The sequence below is a fragment of the Neltuma alba genome, unplaced genomic scaffold (genome assembly GCF_004799145.2).
Source record: "Neltuma alba isolate B1F8T4 unplaced genomic scaffold, ASM479914v2 tig00000287_pilon, whole genome shotgun sequence".
NCBI lineage: Eukaryota > Viridiplantae > Streptophyta > Magnoliopsida > Fabales > Fabaceae > Neltuma > Neltuma alba.
The window spans coordinates 17,947-37,877 of NW_021631990.1; the positions used below are offsets into that span (position 1 = coordinate 17,947).

Genomic DNA, 19,931 nt, shown 5'->3' on the forward strand with positions numbered 1-19,931 from the left:
CTTTTCCCGCAGAGAAGAGGAGCCAAGTGTGGCACTTCAAAAATTTCATCTTTCTCCATTGTACGGCCCTCCACTGGCTTTTGTAGACCAAACAGCCACTCGATGTTCCCTTCCTTCCAAAAAAATAGCCAACCGCGGGACCAGGTAATTTCCATCGCCCTCCTCTTCTTAAAGCTATTTCTTCAACATGCTTTTGCCCAACTCCATAGTTGCTGGTAGATGAATTAAAGGGCTTTGGGCTTACTTGGTTTAGCAATCTACTGAGCCGACGATTCCTAGTTTCTCACCTTTTCTACGTAATTGAAAGAAATCGAATTGGTGGCGGTCGTTGATACATATTTCTAAGAAGCTGGAAATTGCTCCTTTTTCTTCCATTAGGCTCTCCTTTTTGATGAAACGGAGACTCCCAGCATGAATTAATATATTTTCTACTGATATACACTCACTTTATTTTGCTCTGTTTAATGCATTACACTTCCCGATTATCTCTGTTCTGACGTTTCCGTGAACTCTCTGAAAAGAGGACTTCCGAAAATTTTGTATATCGACTCACTTTCTTGACACCATTGTAAAATTGAACATGTTTCTACTTTTATGATTTGATAAGATGTTGACTTTTGTTATGTGTTTTGTTTCGTTCTCAATATTTTCATTTGCCTGTCTGTGCACCCAGCAACAAAAGCAAGAAAGAGAGTGGTTAGGAGTAAGTTTCAAGCCAGAAAACTTCATTCCAGGTCTTGTCATCGGCTTCATTATTGGGTTGTTGTTTGATTTGTCAAAGCCCGGTAAAAATTACTCAACAAACAAAACCTTATCATCGGGCAAGATCCAACGGCAACTGTCAGTCGCAAGCAATGGTGATCAAGAGCTTAAAATGGTTTGTTACTTTGTTCTGTCACCGCTTTCTCATGTTGTGGGGTCTTTACATCGTTTTTTCCATTCCTTTCGTGCTTCTTTGGTAGATTAATTTTACCTCGTGTAAATAAGGCATTTTAGTTTGATGGTCATATGTACATAACTCAAGTTGTGTCTATGCCGTCAAAGCCATTGAGAAGACAAGGTTGTGAGATGAGCACAACTTTATGACGCATTAATACAGTACAAAATGCTTTAATCATTTTACATGGGGCAGCTTTCATTGAACTTTTAGGGATCAATTACATGCACTGAAGCAAACGATACAGCATAAAATCCATGGCTGTTATGAAATATGAAACATTTCCTAGTAATTGTGTTTCATTTATTTTTTGTTGCAGTTGATTGATCATTCAATTGCAAATGTAATAGAACCCCTATTTTTGTTTTGAAATTATGTTTGATGAGGTTAATTTGACCGTGAATGCATTAAATTTAATCTTATTGAAGCAAACTTCTTTTACCGGATTGCTGAGATATTTCTGGTTTCAACGTTTGAACTCTCTGCGCCAGGTTCTGGTAGTTAGACAAGACCTAAAGATGAAATCAGGAAAGATAGCATCCCAGTGTGCTCGTAAGATGCCTAACCATTCTTAAATTTGAGGATTTGCACTTCATCCTGATATTTCAAATTCAATCCTCTTTGTTATTATGTGCTGTATGAGCTTGATTATCCCCTCAGGCTTTGCCTTATCAGTTGATATCTTTTTTGTCTACATTTACTATTTTTACAGATGCTGCCACTGGAATGTATGCTGAACTAATGCACAGGTACTTTGAAGTGTATTTTTGAGCCTTGAGATTTCCCAGTTTTCATATGGAACTCGCCAACCCGATCAATCCACTGACCTGCAACCCTTACACACTTTTGCCTTTAATACTCTGGAAACCAAATGCTTTTGCTTGTTGAATTTGAAAATTGAAACAGTAACAGTTGCTGATCTGTGTGGCCACTGTATGATTATTAATGTTTTCTGAAAATTTGGTGTCTTGGTTGGTGATATTTCACTTTTTGTTATTCTTCGGGGAGCAAGGGGGAAGGAGGAAGGCAAGGGGAAAGTTCTTGTTGATATTTATAATGTCATAAGTTGGGCAGGTAGGTGGGGGGATTTGTGTGTGCATTCATTTATCAAACTTGTTATCTCAAACATGGAGATGTTGATCATTCAGCAAGGATTGTTATATCATACTCAAGAACATAGACATCACAATTTATTTTTTGAAGTGAATTTCATTTCAGGGTTCATATAAGCTGTTATATTCGCTTCTTTCACTTTTGCTGATGTGGTAAGCTCCACCATTGACTTCTTTTGCAGCCATCGATCCCTTTTGAGACAATGGGAGCAGTGTGGCCAACCCAAAATTGTTGTGACTTGCAGGAATCAACAAGAAATGTAAGCAGTCTTTTTATTGTCAATACTGTATTGTCGGTTTCCAGTCTAGTACATGGATTTATCCCCTCACTTTCCCTACAAAACAGGAATAAGCTGAAGGAAGCAGCTGAGAGTATTGGCCTTCCTACTTTTGTTGTTGCTGATGCTGGACGAACGCAGGTAACACTTTGCACTTTGGCATGATACCGGAATTTCTATTACGACAAAAACTACCTTGTTTGCAGATAGTAAGGAGTGAAACACCTCGTGAAATTTCATATAGTTTGTATTCTTAGGAAATGAAGGCGTTGTAGTTCAAGAATGAAGTTTCTGCTCTTTGCAGCCTTTGGTGCAAAAGCATAGAACGGTTGCAATGAATTGAGGCTTTGATGGGATACAAGGGCTAACTCGCAAATGCTTGATTTTTGTTTCTTGGTTTATTTCCTCAGTTACTCTCACGTCATTTGGAATGTACTTAAAATCTGAGATTTTTGAGGATCAGATGATTGTTGTGTAGCATGAGAGAACCACCATGTCTGTCTTCTACGTAATAAATAATGAGACACCAAAATCTGACGCGCATAGCACAAAAATTATTGTTTTATACATGCTGCTATGAATCAACGAGTTATTCACGTCAACTAAACTTCACATGTAACATGGGAGAGTAAGTTATCCTAGAATTTAGTTTTGCCTGGATGAGTTTGGATACTTTGTGATTGTTCTCTGCGAGTTCCAGGTTAAGGTCTGTTCTCCTGATGATTTTTGCTATTTCAGGTTATGGCAGGATCGAAGACCGTTCTTGCAGTTGGACCTGGTAAGCTTGTAATTTGATGCTTTTGTTTTGTTTTCAGAGAGAAACTGAATATGGGGTGTATTGGATCTGATACATGTGATTGTGAAATTGGAAAAGGTCCAAAAGCATATGTGGATTCGGTGACTGGGAAGTTGGCCCTACTTTGACAACTTATGAGTTAATAATCACTTCAGCCTTCAAATTCATACTGCTCTGAGACCTTTCAAGCCATTTGCTGGTTAAGGTGGTTCGCTTCGCTGTCCCAAGGATTCAATTTTTCTTTCTGGTTCACTGTCTAACACAGAACAAACGCTCACCCAACTCTCTCTCTAGGATTTGATTATTTGTATGCCAATTTCTTTGAACTCTATTCACTTTTGTTTTTGTAGTTGTGTCAGTGGCCAAACTTATTAACTCCACACGCTGTTGGTGGACATTTTATTAATGACGCGCAGCAACAATGTCTTCTTTGGTCCCTCCTTTACTGCCATTTTCAGATGCTCGCCTCAAAAGAAAATGAGAAGATTAGTCCATTAAGGGGGGAAGAAAGGAAAGAAACATTATTATTAATTAATTAAAATTGTGGAACGCATCACTATTAATTATGAAACTTACATATAATTTTTTGTGACTTTACAATCGGGCTATTTAATATGGATATAATATTTAAAAAGTTTATAAAAACACTCAATCTTAAAGATCATTTTTAAAAATAAAAAAAAGCTGCTCATAAATTTATTAATATAGAAATATAAATATGCAGAAAAAAAAGTGTGAAGGATTTATTTATTTGAACAATGGAATAAAGGTGCGTGTGGATGAAAATTAAATTATAATTTTAAAAATAATTTTACAATATATAAAGTAAATATATAAAAGAATTTGTTTTGATTTATAAAAAATATTTTTAAAAAATATTTTTCTGAGAATATCTAAACATCCTCCTAAATAATAATCTCATGAGGTGGAAAACCTTCAAATGATCCGATTCTTATTACTTAAAAGTGAAAAATAATAATAAAAGCCTAAACCTTGGTAAAACCCTAGCTCCCTCTCTGGATTCTCTCCACACGGGCTCTCTCTGAAAAGGCTCTAATCCTCGGGGATTTTGGTGCTGGTGTTCAAATGGCCTCTCGTTGTAGATCTCTGTCGCAACCAGCATTCTCTCTCATACGATCTACGATTTCGAAACCATCAAGCAAGCCCAAGTCCTCAGCTTTTCTCAACCACACTCGTTCGTCTGCTACATTGCCGAGGCAAGAACATCTTCTTATTTCTGTGCTTTCCCATCATAAATTCCTTTTCGCCTTGTTGCCTTCCTTGCTGTGGTTTTAAAGAATTTCTGACTTCGAATTGCAGGGCGGTTCCTCATCTTGGTTGCGTGCAGTCCTTGCTTCCCCTCCACTCAGCAATCTCCTCAGCTCGCCTCACCTCTTGTCTTGGTATAGATTCAAGGAACTCCAGGTCGTTGACTCAGGGTATGCTCTGCAGTGCCAACCCCGGAGTTTGATATCTCGAATATTTTTTATTTGGTATTTGTAAGCAACTTTTACTCTATATAAGTGTTATACTTCTGTCTTTATTTTTAGTAAATTCTTTTATTTTCTCCTTCCTTGGTATTAAAAAGAGCTTATAGCAATTTAGAATTGTCTCGTGAGTTACTGTCTGTGGTCATTTCGCGTAGGAATTTTGTTATCGAATGTTCGTCATTCCTGTTACGTATAGGGATGCTTTAGATATTTGCGAACATTATCTAGTCATACATTTGCTTGCCACAAAAATTTTAGAGAAATAAAGATAAGGTGAAGAAAAAATAAAAACTTGAGCTAGTTGATACAAAGTCGACTACTTTAGTTGAAAAGTTTAAATCCCCCCCCCCCCTCTGTTCGAGGGGGTGAACCAGGAATTATACTTTAATCTTCTTATGTTTTTCCCATGTGTCAAAGTGTTTTCAAACTCACGCTGCCATCTTTTCAGCTGCGAAACGTTTTATCCATTTTAAGAGCTTTGTGTTTTCTGGTTGGCTATGATTGCATGTGGCCTCTTTCTGTTGATGATATAGGTTAAAAACGTTTTATCACTTCTTAGTAATCAAGATGCATATAATCAAAGTTGTTTGGTGGTTAATTCAAGAGTAGCATCTTGGGCTGCGTTATATAAAATCTGTGGAAATGGAGCTATTACTTGAATGACTCTTTGGTCATGTTTGTGGCATGAATTGTTTGTTATTTGTCAACGCTATAAATACTTTCAAACTTTAAATTCCTCTGCTTCTTCTTTGCCAAGATGTATTAGCTGTGTTCTTAACAACTAGGTCTTCTATATCCCTATTAAAAATACTACAAGAACTTAGGAATTGTATTGGAATGGATGCCTGGTGTGAAGATAATTTGTGGTATAACTATTATGTTGCATAGTTTTTAAAGTGTAAGAAAATCAAAGCATATTCTTACTTTTGTAGATTTAGTTATGTAGTTTTTTTTATCAAAACAGGAAAGTGCATCTACGTTGTCTTCTTTCTAATAGAAGGTTGCAGGTTTTGCTTACATTGTGGCCTGGCATCGGGAAGTATTGCATCACCCGTTCCTTTTTGCAATTTTTCCGCTTTAGAAATTGCAAGGACTTAAGAGTCAGAGTCCATGTCTATTAGGTCCCTAATATTTTATTTTATGTTCTTCAGTTGTTTTAGTAATTTAAAATGTCTTACAATGCAAATGGTCAAAAGTCCCAAGTGTCAATGTCATTTTTTGTGAGCCATGCATTGGCAGGCCGTGATTTTTGCATGATTAGCCATCTATGCAGTCTGGATCATTTGCAGGGATGGCGTTACAATAAATGTTTGCAACTGCAATTCGAATGAGAAACTGTGTTTTGTGACCAGTTTTATTAGCTTAATGCTTTGATGTTATGAGGGATACAACTTAATCTCGCATTTGCTTGCTATTTTTTAACTTTGGATTCATGATGATACATTTTATGGTAGTCATTCTTAAAATTGCAAGTCTTTATGTTTATGTTTGAAGAGATGCTACGAGTTTCACTTGAGAATCATGCTGGTTGATTGAGCGGAAACTATATCACTTGCCTTGTTTAGGTTATTCTATTGTACAAGGATATTTTGCTTGTGTAAACAGATGCTTAAATAGTGTTTTTACCCCCCTATTTTCCACAGAAATGGGCCTCAGCACACCTCGATAAGAGTTTTAGAAGACCAATGATTGATGAGCTATAGTCATCAGTCCCGCTGCTGGGATGCTTTTTGCAGTGAACTGTTTAATTTTTGTTGAACATTTCAGTACAACGGGTGCATAGTTGGAAGAATCCTTCCATATTCCTGTAACTATGGCCGTGGATCCCTGAAAATTCTTATTCAATCCAGGTTCAATTGTTTTTAAGAGATTGACTTCAGCTGATCAGTAACAAATAAAGAATGCGTTCATGCACTTGACCATTGTTTTAAGCACCCTGTTCGGGAATACCCTAGCGGCAAAATCAGCACATATCCTCTGTTTGTTTCCATCTCATGGATAAGTGAGTTGTATTTGTTTTCGGCTTGCGCTGGTAGGTTAGGCAAAGGTAATATTTTAGTCACTGTGCGAAGTATGGAGTAGATATCATTTGCATAGAAAATCTTTCTAGGGTTATATGTGGTGCACGTGGGGGGAAGGTGGATCCGGAAGAGAGTGGTGACCATGTCTCCGATTTTTTGTTCATGAACAGCCTTGATGGCAGACTTTGTGTCTCTCTCATCACAATACATCAGCATGTGGGACTCTGGATTAGATGCCGAGGGCCATGTGTTGGCGCTCTGTTTGACAGTAAGTACTGTGAGCTTTCATAAAAAAGGTGAAGTATGATCTAAAGTAACCCGGCCCTGGCATTGCAGTCGCTTTTTTCCCCCCCCCCCCCCCTTTTAACCATGAAAAGGTTTCAATGGAACTTTGTAAGTTTGTGTGCTTTAAATAACGGGCCTGTTTCATCGGGAGGGAGGTTTCCTTGTAGCCCTGGCTGTGAGAGGCAAATACAGACATTTCGCCAACGTGGGGCTGAAAGAAAAAAACAATTGCAACTTAGTGAATCAAGTTAAGCCTAATTATGATTACAAGTACTTATAAGCATATTATTTTGCGTAACTCTAGACATAACTCATCTTGTATTCTCTAATTCACGATTCAAAAATTGTTTGTTTATAGGATGCGTTTGTTCTTTTCTTGGAAGTGTTTTCACGCTTTGTAATAAAGATGGAAGCAGCGGCAGCTGGGCAACATTTTCTTTCCACATTGATGTTAAGCGCCGTATCCATCTGAAATTCCAAAGATAGTTTGATTTCTTTTGTTCCCCAAGTAAAAAGTAATGCCACAACACATGTTGCAATTCTTCAGCTTTGATTTGCATTGAAGCTTTAGGTTTGAGGGGTGCGTTATGTGCTCGCAGTCAAGAAAAATGGCGCAGGTAAATTATCTTATGTTTGACCTTCGTGTTATAACGCTTCAGAAGTCAACGTCAGCGATCACTAACCTTTTCCCTCTCGTTCTGTGATACTACCAGTCACCGCATCATGAAACCATGTAAGAGTTTTCATGTGACCACCGCAACCTTGGGTTACCGCCCTGCCCCTACTCTGTTTCTCCCTACTTCTAGCTATTTTATTTAATGCTCTAATTTCCACTTTATTCCATCACCTATCCTCTTTAGTTTTTATAATACTCGTGCATCCTTTAATTAACGGGGAGACGTGTTATCTTCAGCTAAAAGAAATCGAACAGAAGCGTCCGACTCAGTGACTTCACGTATAATTCTGTCATGATAATACAAATAACTTGGGAAGACAGACGCCACCTGCTGTGTATATTATTAAATTAATAGTCCTAAGGATCTGCGTTGCTGCCTCGGGCCATACTTGCAATATTGTATTACAGTACAGATGTTAAAATATATATTCGTTCTGTTTGAAATTTATCTCCATCTTCTTCTTATTTAAATTTAATTTAATGCCAGAAAATAAAAATCTCAATATTGACTCACATGCCTGGGGTGGTGGGAAACTGAAAGCTTTCAATTTTCCGCTGCAACCTCACATGTTCCGTTAAGTTCATTCGGGACGCTTCAATGATTCTTTCACGTGCTTTCAGATCAATTCTCAGTACTTAACGGAGAAAACATAAATATAAACCCCCACCCAAAAAGGAAAAAAAGAAAGAAACTCGATCACTCTGAAACAGTGAACCAGAAGCAACAGAAGAGTTCGTAAATTAATCAGTAGTATTTCTTTCGTAATCGTAAACGTGGACTAACGTATATGTACTCCGAAACAGTGAAGAAATTAATGAAAGAGAAGGATTAGAAAAAGGATATATAGCATATCACAGCCTCGGGGATACAGAAGTGAAGAGACAATTATGCATGATGCTTAAAATGTGTTTAAGGAGATTCACTTTTCCTTTTTCTACCAACATTCTCTGTTACCCTATTTCCCTAATTAACCCAGCCAGTCCCTACATGCCTACTCTAACTCATCCACATTTTGATTATTCCGTTTTGGGATCTATGCCTGAGAAAAAGAAACTCCACAGATATGGAGGCACAAAAGGGCGAGTTCAACAATTAAAAAAAAATGGCGTTTAATTGCCGTCCAAGTTAACCATTAATCATTAGATAACAAATCGCACGTCTTATTATCAGAGATTATGACGCCAATTAAATACAGGACGTTAAGCTGTTTATGTATTATGAGTAATCATGTATATTGTAACCTAAGAGATGAAGTGTGATGATTTTGGCCAAGGTTTTGGATAAGGTTCTTATATATTGTACAGATCGCCACTTGAACAAACGGCCGCGCTGGTGCCATGCAAATTAAAGGAGAAGAAAGAGAACAAATTTGAAACATTCATGATTCGTGTGAAAAATAAACTGAATTAGAAAATTTTGAATTTGGATGGAGGGTTATGCCAATTTTGGCCTAAATAACGACTCCAAGAGAAACATTAATTAGATGAAACCAGAGAAACTCAGAAAAAGAAAACGGAAAGAGGCCGGGTGTTGGGGAAAATAAATGAAAATCCCTATGAAAATTAGGAACGAAAGGGTCTAAAAAAATTGAAGATGTTTGCTAATTAATTCTCTCATAAGCTCTCTAGCTAGCAAACTACTAAATGAGCTGCCTGAAGTCAGGTCCGAGGTGTTGATGAATCAAGTAATCGTCCCCATTGGACACATGAAACTCAAACATCATATTCGGATGTTGCAGAAACTGATGATGCTGCTGCTGTTGCTGCATTTCCTTCTGGCGTCGGAGCTCCATTACCTTCCGGTGTGAGTTTGAATGCTTGGTCAGCACGAACGTTGGGCTCGCCGCCGGCCGGTATTCTGGCACCAGCCGCCCTGACTTGTACCTCACCCCGCACGCGTTGCAAAGCGTTTTGGGGCCCATGGGCCCGGTCCGCCATTGCGGCGTCTTATCTGTGGCACAATGCAGGCACTTGCGGCCCTCGCCGCCGCTGTCCTTCCTCCTTGGCGCGGCCTTCCCTGGTTTCTTTGCGGTGGAAAGGATGGCGTCGGGATCTGAGGAAGATGAGGTGGAGGATAGTGATGGCGATGGAGATGGGGACGGAGAAAGGAGAAAGAGGCGAGAGGTCCAGTTGCATGGAGAGCCACGTGAGCGCTTGCTGCGAGCTTTGGCCGGAACCGAGACTTCTGTGTTGAATATGGGGCTGTTGACGACGCTCCGGTTGGTTTCGGCCTGGAATTCCTGAGTGATTTCGGATGTTTCGACGTCGTTACGGGCTTTTATACCAGATATCAGCTGCAGTTTCTGCAGGTCCTCGCTTGAAAATGATTCATCCACCACCGTCGAAAGCCATTCCAGCTCTGCCATATCATCATACTGTGTCTCTCAAGATTAATCAAAACCCACCAACAAAGCATGTATTAGTTTCATATATAACTGTGTTCGCATATCTCCTTTTTCTAACCTTTTCATTTTGTGTCATCGGCATCACCATGTGCGTGAGCAATTCCAAGTTTCATTTTTTGTTTGGTGGCAAACGCAATCACAGCAAGAAGGAAGAAAAAAAATTAAGCAAAAATAACGAAACAAACCTCGACAGATCAAGGTCAACCTTCTAATGTAATAATCCTAGTTTTATTATATGCACACACGTATAGCCTTGGACATGTATTAGGAATTGAAACAAGCCGGAAATCATGATCAAGTGTATGGACGAAGTGAGAGAAGAACTGCAGTAGATTATACATATGGTGTGAATTGCATATACGCATCATTGTGTTTATGAAAAGGTGTGAGAGAAGCATATATATACCGGCACGGGGACGCAGAGATCGCCGGAAAAATGGGGGTCGTGGAAATTGCGGGTGTCAATATCGGAGACAACATTAGGTTGGCTAGCCGGGGAGGCATCAACGGCGGTGACGGTGGAAGAATTGGTTGAGTTGCCGGGAAGGGAAGGGAGGGAAGCGTCGTCGGGGAGGAGAGTTTCATCGTCGACGTTGGAGAAGTTAAGGAGGTCGTCGACAACAAAGGAGTCGGCGGAGGCCATGTTGTTGTCGGAGGTGGAGAGCTGAGGATTCTGCAAGAAGTCGGGAGCTTCCATGGGAGAGAGGAGAGGAGAGGAGAGGAGAGTAGTGAGGAAGTAGTGAGAGAAAGCAGAGAGGAAGTTGGGGACAATGTGTGACAAAGTAGTGGCTTTGAATGGAGAGAGAAATGGAGAAAGGGGGGTTTATTTGCGTTGGAAGGGGACAAGGGGACTCCTATTTTGGACCATCTTTCTTTCTCTCTCCCTCTCCACCATGTAAATCCATTTTCCAGCCTCCTCAATTTTTTAAAATCAAAACAAAAGCTTCCCTTTCGCTTTAATTCCAACATGGACACTTTCTTATTTCCCCGCCATCTGCTCTGCTACCCACAGTAAAATAACAAGCTACCCCAAAAAACTCTGATCATTTTTCTCAGTTTAATCCGAAAAAGAAACAGAGGAAAAATGTGGAACAAGTTCACTTTGGTTCCCGTTTTGCCTTTTGCCGCTGCTCTTTTAATTATCCTTACATTGCATTTTCCCTTGGCATTGCAGTTGGTATAAACAATGGTCCATGCATGGAGTTAGTTTTAATTCTCTCTGGTGGCATCAAAATCACTTTTTTTTTTAACCATAAAATCATTAAACCTCTGGACGAAAATAAATTGAGGCCCTTGTAACTGAAGTATATATACTATAGTAGTCCACTAATTCAGAATTGAACAGTTGATTACAAGTTGTCCGGTAAAAATTCAGAATCGCGTTTTGTTTTTAATATATCTCCAGAAAATTGGTTTATTGGAAATGGATAAAGAGAGTGGGAGTAAAATGAATGACATTATGATAGGAGAGTAAGTAGAAAACGATGAATTATTCTTTCCATTTATAATAAACCAGATCAAAAGTCAGTTTAAGGAAAAAAAGAGAGAGAGAAATATTCTCTAGTAACTCTTTCTTAGTCGTATAATTTGGTTAATATATCACTCAAGAGTATGTTATTGTGAGCCATAGCAATTGAGTTTTGATCTTTCAACTTTTCGGGTCAAATCCTCGCTCTCCTCATTAGTGAGATTAAAAATTTTCTTTAACCCTTCTTCATTTTTGCTTATATGGCAACAAATACCATATTGATGGAAGGATTCAATTGGCATTGCATGTGAAAATAAAAATAAAAATGTAGCAATCAACATTGCTAAAAGCGAGCTTCGAATTCGGGCTCCCCCAACCTTCTTTGTCGCCTATTTTTGGATGATCCCTGTCTTTCTACAACACATGGCCGTTAACCCATCTCACAACATCAGACGTGAAGTGTTAGTTTGGTTCAAAGAATTATAAAAAATGTAAGGTCAGAAAACTGGTTTAGCATGCCATTCAGAAATTGTAGAATAAAATTTATATTATATTTAAGAAATAAAAATAAACATGAAATGATTTTTTAACTCGTCAAGGATAAAATTTGAGAGTATAAATGTCCAAATATTTGATTTACAGAAGATACAGATGTTCATATATATCTTAATTTATAAAAGTTCAATTCTATAGCTAAAGTTAATTACTGTCATTTACTGCAGAAGTCCTTGGTGTTGAATTGAATGAATGGGCCTTGGTTTTGTTGTATCACCTGCAAGCCAAGATATCCTTGGGTATCCTCTTGGGCCTTCTTGCTGGGTTCTTTCTTCCACTACGGCTATCAAGTAGCCCAGGTTTGTCGTGGAAGCCCAAAAGAAACTCAGGTTGTCACCCAGCGATCATCATGTTAAAATAGAAGGAGAAAAATTTGAGTTCCCCCCGAAAACGAAAAGAAAAGAAAAGTACACTTGATCTTTCTTTTTTATGTTAATTTCAAGAGCATGCGATAAATCTTGGGGTCTCCAAAGGGGGTTGTAAGATGACATTTTAGCTGATCGGCATTATTTAGAATGTGGAATTTATCCTTTATAAGAGGACATTTATGTATTGACTGATTAGATTCTTGCAAGACGAGCGTCCGCATTCCGTGCTCATCAGGCTGATGAGCACGGAATGCGATCCCTGCAAGACGATGGACAGAAAAGAAAAGGACGTACGACACAGGCAGAACGTAGAGATCGAAGTAGAAGAGGAATACTGAGATCGAATGAGGAAGGAGCTGAATTAGCATTGCAGTTGAAAGTAGCTTGCCATTTGTCCAGCTTTACAGGTGTTCGAGCAGCTCTCTGGCTCGGAATGGGGAAGGAGAGTCTTAATCCTGGGAAATGGTTGAATCTCCTTGTTTCAGAGCCCTACTATTTGTTCCATTTCTTGACTTTCTTCTCGTATTTCGTAATTCGTAGCTCCGCAGCTCATGCCCTTGCTCCTCACCTCGCTCATCATCTACTTCGTTGCGTAACGCTCTTTCTCTCCGTGCTTGTCTTGCGTATTTTCTTTCCGTTCCTTGCTTTCCCTTTCTAATGCGCTTGCTTTTGCAGGAAATCCAGACGCTGTTAGTCTTTGCCCTTTTGGCCTTCATCAAGGTACTGCTTCTTCGCCCCACGTATTCGACTGGTTTCATCCTCTTCTGATTGAAAGCTAACCAAATCTGTTGTCTTCTCACTTTAATTTAAACCCCTCTATCACATATATTATACTCTTGATGCGTCTTAGATAGACCCAAAGATCATCAGTTGAGGATCATGATATCAGTCATTCGCAGTCTATATGGAGAAAATTGCACCGAATAGTTCACATATTATTTGCTTATGTTAGTGTTCCAAAGCTAAAAATTATTAGACATTCATTATGAAGGATCACTGTATTACTCTGACTCTGGTGTATGTAAGCAACTTGATAACTTCCACTGACTCTGACATACTTTGGCTGTGTCACTTTATAAAGGGTACCTAATTGACGAAATCTCGATTAATACACTCTAGCAACAACTAGTTTTACTGCCTATTTTTAGGAAAAAAGCATTTGGAACCACGAATCTTCAAACCTCTATCGGCTGTATATTTTTCTGGCATTGCTTTCATGATAGAATGTACCATCATTCTTGGTACTTGAACTTAAAAATTAATTCCGGTTTTGTTGCTGATTTTTGTTTGCAATTTGATTCCCTATGTACATGAAGAGGCTATTCATTTTGTTGACATCCACGGCGGTAAACCATTACTCACTTCCCTCTTTGCATATTTGTATGGACGTTTCTTAATTCTAGCATTTCTCTGTCAGGGAGTGAAAGAAGAACCATGGGAGGCTTTCATTCCTGATGCACTTTTTCTTGCCAAGGTGATCAGTTTGACGCATTTATATTTTTTTCTCCTCAAAAAGTATATAATTGCTTCGGTCTCATTAAACGCCTATTAAAACATCCTGTGTTGGTTTTCTTTATTGTTACTGATTTGTTCTTAACTTCTTGTAATTGAACGCCTTCCTAGGACATGCAATCAATGAAATATTTCACGTGTTAAATTCCTTTCTCCATGCACATGACCTGTGATTCAGACGATAATTTCCTTTCTGTGTTTATGTTGCTCTTGTTAGCATTTCCCTGTCTTAACTGAACATTTTTCAGATTTGCCTTTTTGCCGTTGCCTATACAATGGATCGCTGCTTAGCTGTCTGGTATATTCTTGTGTTTTTAGGTGGGTGATTTTATCTTGTAATATGCTCTTTAACTGATCCACAGGTTTAGGCACGGGAGGATTGCTGGGTGGTGATTTTCTTTGGATAATGTTTCTCTTCTTTTTTTTTGAAACACTAGTCGGTCTTAATTTGGAACCTTTTTTTAAAAAAAAAAACAAAAGATATTTATCAGATATTTTCTTTACTTTTATTATATCCAGATATTCATTTAATCTTGGGAAACTAATTATCTTTTCATTACATTATGCTAATAAGTCCAGGTAATACATTGCATATTTTGTGGATGTCAATCACATTAAAAACAAATTTATCGTGCTAAAATAACATTCATGTTTATATTATTGCTCTGTGATACAGTGTTGCATATGCTTACCCAGCAACCACCATTTGAAGAATCAGGTAGAATTGCTTGTTTTTGTTTCGATTGCTTTTATGTATGAGTAATGATTCTTCTAGCTTTTTATGGTTGATATTTGAGAATGCGAGTGCTACAAGAATTGTAAGAATACATTGCTTTAGAATCTGATCAACTGATAGATTCTGTTTCTGTTGAATTTATTCTTCAAGGTACTTCAAACAAGTTAACACCATTGCAACTGGAGAGCTTGCTGACAGAAGGGAAAACTTCAAGATTTTGGCTGGTAAATTGAACAGAAGTTCTTTCCGAATCTTTTATACTTGTTATTCAGATATCTGAATATGTTGGGTTTTGGCCTTTGGGTGTGAAACCGACGAGTTAGTAGTAAATAAACCAGAAGATGAAAAGAAATTACCTGTTCCTCGTGTTGTGATGGCGAGACCATTTTAAAACTTGTTCCTCATACTCGTGTTACAGAAGAGCCTGAGACTTGGTTGCTATGCCCTTCTAGTTTGTTTGGTGGATGCATTTGCAAATATATCAGCACCTAACATTCTTTTACTATTGAGACTTCTTTTTACTTGGTTGTGTGAGTTTGCAGGTGGAGTTCCGTGCCTCATATTCATCTGCTTGCATTCGGTCAAGCCGATGCTTTTCTGAGCTCTCAATCACGTAAGTTTCTTCTTTCTTTTCATATTGAAGCTCCTTTCTGTTTTCTTACTCACCACACAAATTCAAGTATTTGCACTCTCTCTGGTTATTTTTGCGAGTACTTGTCCTCAGTTTCAAACTTCAAATTTGTCAGTTGGCTTCCAAGTGCTGATGGTCTGCACTAAAATGCAATTCAATCTTTCTTGTTCTTCTATTTTGCTTGAATACGTCTAAATCAACATCAAAATAGCAAGGAAATGAGAGTGAAAAATCTGCTCTTTTGTGCATGGAACTAGTGTTGGAGGTATACTGATGCGGCCAAGATCTTACAACTATTTCTGGTTCATATTGCTGCATGGCAGATATTCAAACAAAAATTTGTCTTTTGGAATCGTTGATCTCGGACTCTTCCCTAATGCTGCAGAAAAGTTTGGAATCTCTCTAAGCGGTATGTTACATGAGACTACAGCCTTGTCAAATTGGTTTTGTGACTTTTATTTCTATTTTTTTAGTTCTTTTTGTTATCACACTCTTTTTACAGTTGATGTGATGACTCGTCTCTCTCAGGAAGCATGAGCCAGCTTCCGACGTTTATCTTATTTGACAATGCCACTGAGGTCACCCGTTACCCAGAGTTGGACTTCGAAGGAAAGTACTTTCAACCTACCATTACGAAGGTACGATATAACGTAGAAGTAGGGCTGTTTCGCAATCAGATGAATGTCTTGAAATAAGGGTTGCATGTTTATACTCTTATAATTTCATGCATCTTTCCACTAATCAAGTATCTTAAGTTATAATCATGGATTTTTTGGATTTCAGGGACTTCTTGCTCGGCATTTCGAGCTTGATCGGCACCTGCTTGACTATGTGAATGGAAAATAGCCATAGGCCATTGCTAGGATGTTTGTCACACTCTAAGATTTTCGGTTATAAATCTCTATGATCTTCCTGTTTTGTAATTTCGGTAGCATACAAAAATGCATTATAAGCCCACTAAGAGCAAGCCTGAATTAGCGAGTTCCTGGGAAGCCACGCCATAGCCACGCCGCGCCAGCATGTGGGAGGGTGTTTCTTCATGGGGTCCAACTTCATTCAAATACCCTGAACAGTATTCCAACTTCATTCTTCATGGAGGTGCCCAAAGTTCAGAGAAACCCATAGTTTGTTCCCATTATGCCCTAGTCCCCGACTGGTTTCAAATTCAGTGCCTCCTAGAGCGTGACGTTCATCGTGGTTCAGTGTTGGAAGACCAACCCAAATTGAGAGGCTGTGTCTTCCGCCACGCTTGCTTCTTTGATCGGCAGCCAATATTTGCTGATGGGTTCTGTTTAATTTAGATTTAGGGGATGTTTGGGTTATTTCAGAAGTGATTTTACAGTTACGAAACAAACATGTGAAAGAATTTATCTTGATTTACAGAAACAAAAATACTTCTGGGTGTTTCCAAACATCCCTTTATATTGCAGAAATTGATTCTGCTGTGTTGAGTTTGTTGATGTTTCTGCTGTGTTGAGTTTGTTGATGTTGGGTGCCTGTATCTCATTGAAAATATGGTATGATGTCCGAAGGGAGTGGGCGGCCGGAATCATGGGTCGCGGAGGCCAAACCGGGCACGAGACATGAGGCGAGGCTTCCCAGAAGATGTTTGGGAATTTTTGTTTTCAATTTTCGAGGGCGGTAGCAGGTGTGAAGCTCAAGTTCTGATGCGGGGCCCACCATTAGAAAACGACACGGCCACGTCATAGCCGCATGATGATTGATGGGCTGTCCTGCTGCTTTGCTCCCGAATATTCTTTTCTAGGATCTCGTTACTTCAATATTCTAAATGCCAACCTTACTTTACTTTTTCGGCTCCTTTTGACATTTAGTAAATTTTATTTTAATGTAAATCAGATGCATAAAATTGGTGAGCAGAATGTCTCGAGATAAAAGTGGGGAGACTTTCGAACCCAAACATCCTCCATATTTTACATAAGAATAGAATATAATTGACATGAAAATATCACATGTTTTGTTTTTTACGCATAGAGAAAGAAGAAGAGATGAAGCCAGTATTTACGGAAATCAAACTAAATTTGAATATAACTTTTTGCCAAAAAACTTGAATATAACATATCATATAAAGTTAAAGAGATAATGAGTTGTATATAAACTGATTAGGATGTCTTGGCCCGCCCTGAGGGGGAAATTATAGAGTAACTGAGTAAGATATATTTGTTCAGGGAAAAATTAAAAAAAAAAAAACCAAAGATGAGGAAAATAAATATGCGGAGGAAGGAAGGCGGAGAAGAGAGACGGCGCGTGGGGAGGCGATGCGAGTGGGAGCAAGTGATTGAAAATGGGGGGAGGAGACACAGAATGACATGCTCTGTCTGATGTGATATGAAATGTCTTCCTCGTTCACCGTGATTGCCTCCTTATGTTCTTACTCCATCCCTCTCACTCCCCCTACGGCTTATTATTATTATTATTATTATTATTCATTTTTAATTTTTTTATGTCTCTTATATTTTAAATATATATATAAGATATAAAAACTTTAAATTTTTTGCGGCGATAAAATTTTATTTTATTTACTTAGATTATAAACTCTGGCCTCATACTTTATCTTTTTAAGTTTAATCTTGTTTGTTATTAAAATGTTTTATAAACATATACTCCTCCGGTCCTTAATATAGGACCCAATTAAAAGGGTACGATGAGAGAAGCCAGTGAATTGACAATTAAAAGAATAATTTATTTTTAATCTAATTTTTAAAAAATATGATTAAATAAAAATTAGATTACACAATATAATTTGTGTTTAGATTGGTTTTTATAAAAATTAATTTGTAAAATAAAAATATTGTTTTAATTATCATTGAATAAATAAGTTTAGTTTTTAGAATGATCAAAATAAATATGATTTTTATTAAATAATTAAAATAATTAAAATTATGAACTTAGAAAATATAATAATTTTAAATTATTATAATGTGAAAAAATTATATTTAATAAATAAAATATATTTAAATTAAAAATAATAGTAATACGAAAATTTTTTAAGCAAATAATATTATATAGTTAATTGGATAATATGCTATGTATAATTTATGTAAGTAGTAAATAAAAAATAATATTAAAGATTAAAAATATTATTAAAAATTGTTTAAAATGATTTTTATTTAAGAGAATATTAAAAATTAAAAATTAAAAACTAATTGAGAAGTATAAGGGATATACAGAGAGAAGTATAAGAACAACGTAATCATAAAGATAAAAAATATCTTTTAACTCTAAAAAGTTATTTTTACATAAGTTATAAGTTTTAGGTGTTTTTATAATCACATTTGAAAAACAGAATTTTTGACTCAAATTAAATTAGCTAAAATTTATGATAAATAACTTTCAAATTTCAAATTTGTAAATAGACTTATCATGCCTGCAAACTATTTTTTTCCTCTCAAAACGGATTGTTGGACGAGGGTCGCCCCAAGCAAACCTTTTGCATTTTTATTATTGGCACCGTTGATCTAATCTTGCGCATTTCAATTTGACACGTGTTGAAACTCACTCTGTGTGAAGGGTTACTAGCCGCACCCCGCACGGAATCCACACTCGCAGAAGGTGGGGTCACGCGTGCAGTGTGCAGCCCCACCCTCCCATGTGCTCTCTGCCATATGGAAGCTTGTTCTATGCAACAGGTCATCCCCACACCCCCGCTTGGGCCCCACCTTAAAAAAAAAAATTCTCAAAAAACGATCGTGGGTGTTTTCAAAAAATTGAGGTTATCAGTGTAATGACTATTTTTTAAATCTGCGGAATAATTTTAAAAAACAAAATTGAAAAACAAGAAAGGAGGTGGGGGCGCCAGATCGTTGAGGTGACATGCAAATGCTGCCACCTTATCTTGCAAGTTATGCAATTTCAAATTGCTTTTTCATCAGTGGCCCTCTTTTGCTCTGTTTAATTAATTCTATTCTGTCGGTATCAAATATATAAAATAATCAACCTTTTCGTCCTGGACTCTTTCACCCAAAACCACATTATTGTTCATATCTTTCAAAAGTGCCATCTTTAGCTGCCTTTGTGTGCATTTTGATCACCCTCCCTTGTTTGATACGGCAATTAATTAAGATTCATAATCAATCATTTAGTGGACCAATCAATACCAATTCAAGTTGGGGTTGGGTGGATTGAGGAAAAAAAAACACTCCCATTGTTTTTTTTTTAAACAAGTGACTAATTAAGATAAAATCAATTGTTTCGTCTTATTACAAATATTCTGTTCGTTTTACAATGTAAGTTATTTTAACTAATTTATCAAAATTACAAAATGGTAGTTGATTCATTATATCAAATCAATTTTTTTTCCCAACGTTACTCATACTAAATGAGATTGTGAGGAAGGGAAGACAAATATAAAAAATTATATTTGAGCATTAATTTTAGAGATAAAATTAACAATCAATCATTAACTACTACTCCCCAAGTAACTTACATTTTGAATCGGTCATTATTCTAAAAACAACTTATATTATGCGCCCGATGGAATATAAGATCTACTAGGAAGTTTTGATTTAATCTTAAATGCAAAATCTATTTATATTATACTAATAATTTAATAAAATACATTAAATATGATGACCTATACATGCTAAATTTTATTACTTTAATGTAATTATCTGTTTATATTATACTAATAATTTTTTTATTAA

The 19,931-nt window shown here is 37.2% G+C and overlaps 4 protein-coding genes across 6 annotated transcripts; 3 read left to right on the forward strand and 1 right to left on the reverse strand.

Moving 5' to 3' along the window:
- Positions 1-3,559, forward strand: LOC114715297 (peptidyl-tRNA hydrolase 2, mitochondrial). The gene is made up of 8 exons (XM_028900136.1): positions 1-144; positions 674-877; positions 1,429-1,489; positions 1,650-1,686; positions 2,232-2,309; positions 2,396-2,468; positions 3,066-3,105; positions 3,202-3,559. The coding sequence occupies exons 1-8, from the start codon at positions 103-105 to the stop codon at positions 3,249-3,251; spliced, it is 585 nt and encodes a 194-aa protein (XP_028755969.1). The 5' UTR covers positions 1-102; the 3' UTR covers positions 3,252-3,559.
- Positions 3,560-4,018: 459 nt separating this feature from the next.
- Positions 4,019-6,527, forward strand: LOC114715551 (uncharacterized). 3 transcript variants are annotated; one of them, XM_028900446.1, is made up of 3 exons: positions 4,019-4,340; positions 4,444-4,622; positions 6,257-6,527. In XM_028900446.1, the coding sequence occupies exons 1-2, from the start codon at positions 4,210-4,212 to the stop codon at positions 4,592-4,594; spliced, it is 282 nt and encodes a 93-aa protein (XP_028756279.1). In that variant the 5' UTR covers positions 4,019-4,209; the 3' UTR covers positions 4,595-4,622; positions 6,257-6,527. The 3 variants fall into 3 exon arrangements, with proteins under 3 accessions (XP_028756279.1, XP_028756343.1, XP_028756413.1); XM_028900510.1 differs by having other exon boundaries at positions 4,444-4,616; XM_028900580.1 differs by having other exon boundaries at positions 4,444-4,562.
- A 2,463-nt stretch (positions 6,528-8,990) lies between these two features.
- LOC114715452 (GATA transcription factor 12-like) lies at positions 8,991-10,697 on the reverse strand. Its single transcript, XM_028900359.1, has 2 exons — positions 10,407-10,697; positions 8,991-9,970 (listed from the first exon to the last, which is right to left on the reverse strand). The coding sequence occupies exons 1-2, from the start codon at positions 10,695-10,697 to the stop codon at positions 9,236-9,238; spliced, it is 1,026 nt and encodes a 341-aa protein (XP_028756192.1). The 3' UTR covers positions 8,991-9,235.
- A 1,954-nt stretch (positions 10,698-12,651) lies between these two features.
- Positions 12,652-16,216, forward strand: LOC114715375 (thioredoxin-related transmembrane protein 2-like). Its single transcript, XM_028900240.1, has 10 exons — positions 12,652-12,983; positions 13,067-13,111; positions 13,809-13,865; positions 14,152-14,221; positions 14,580-14,621; positions 14,790-14,863; positions 15,182-15,252; positions 15,594-15,679; positions 15,799-15,908; positions 16,054-16,216. The coding sequence occupies exons 1-10, from the start codon at positions 12,825-12,827 to the stop codon at positions 16,114-16,116; spliced, it is 777 nt and encodes a 258-aa protein (XP_028756073.1). The 5' UTR covers positions 12,652-12,824; the 3' UTR covers positions 16,117-16,216.
- The last annotated feature ends 3,715 nt before the right edge of the window (positions 16,217-19,931 follow it).

What these genes read in the sequence shown, in the direction of transcription:
- LOC114715297 (XM_028900136.1), top strand. Translation starts at nt 103, where the DNA reads ATGTTCCCTTCCTTCCAAAAAAATAGCCAACCGCGGGACCAG. An exon ending in GTGATCAAGAGCTTAAAATG is followed by an intron (nt 878 to 1,428) that starts GTTTGTTACTTT and finishes TCTCTGCGCCAG; the next exon opens with GTTCTGGTAGTTAGACAAGA. An exon ending in CTGATGCTGGACGAACGCAG is followed by an intron (nt 2,469 to 3,065) that starts GTAACACTTTGC and finishes TTGCTATTTCAG; the next exon opens with GTTATGGCAGGATCGAAGAC.
- LOC114715551 (XM_028900446.1), top strand. Translation starts at nt 4,210, where the DNA reads ATGGCCTCTCGTTGTAGATCTCTGTCGCAACCAGCATTCTCTCTCATA. An exon ending in TCGTCTGCTACATTGCCGAG is followed by an intron (nt 4,341 to 4,443) that starts GCAAGAACATCT and finishes TTCGAATTGCAG; the next exon opens with GGCGGTTCCTCATCTTGGTT.
- LOC114715452 (XM_028900359.1), bottom strand. Translation starts at nt 10,697, where the DNA reads ATGGAAGCTCCCGACTTCTTGCAGAATCCTCAGCTCTCCACCTCCGAC. An exon ending in ATCTCTGCGTCCCCGTGCCG is followed by an intron (nt 9,971 to 10,406) that starts GTATATATATGC and finishes TGAGAGACACAG; the next exon opens with TATGATGATATGGCAGAGCT.
- LOC114715375 (XM_028900240.1), top strand. Translation starts at nt 12,825, where the DNA reads ATGGGGAAGGAGAGTCTTAATCCTGGGAAATGGTTGAATCTCCTTGTT. An exon ending in CTCATCATCTACTTCGTTGC is followed by an intron (nt 12,984 to 13,066) that starts GTAACGCTCTTT and finishes TTGCTTTTGCAG; the next exon opens with GAAATCCAGACGCTGTTAGT. An exon ending in ATGCACTTTTTCTTGCCAAG is followed by an intron (nt 13,866 to 14,151) that starts GTGATCAGTTTG and finishes AACATTTTTCAG; the next exon opens with ATTTGCCTTTTTGCCGTTGC.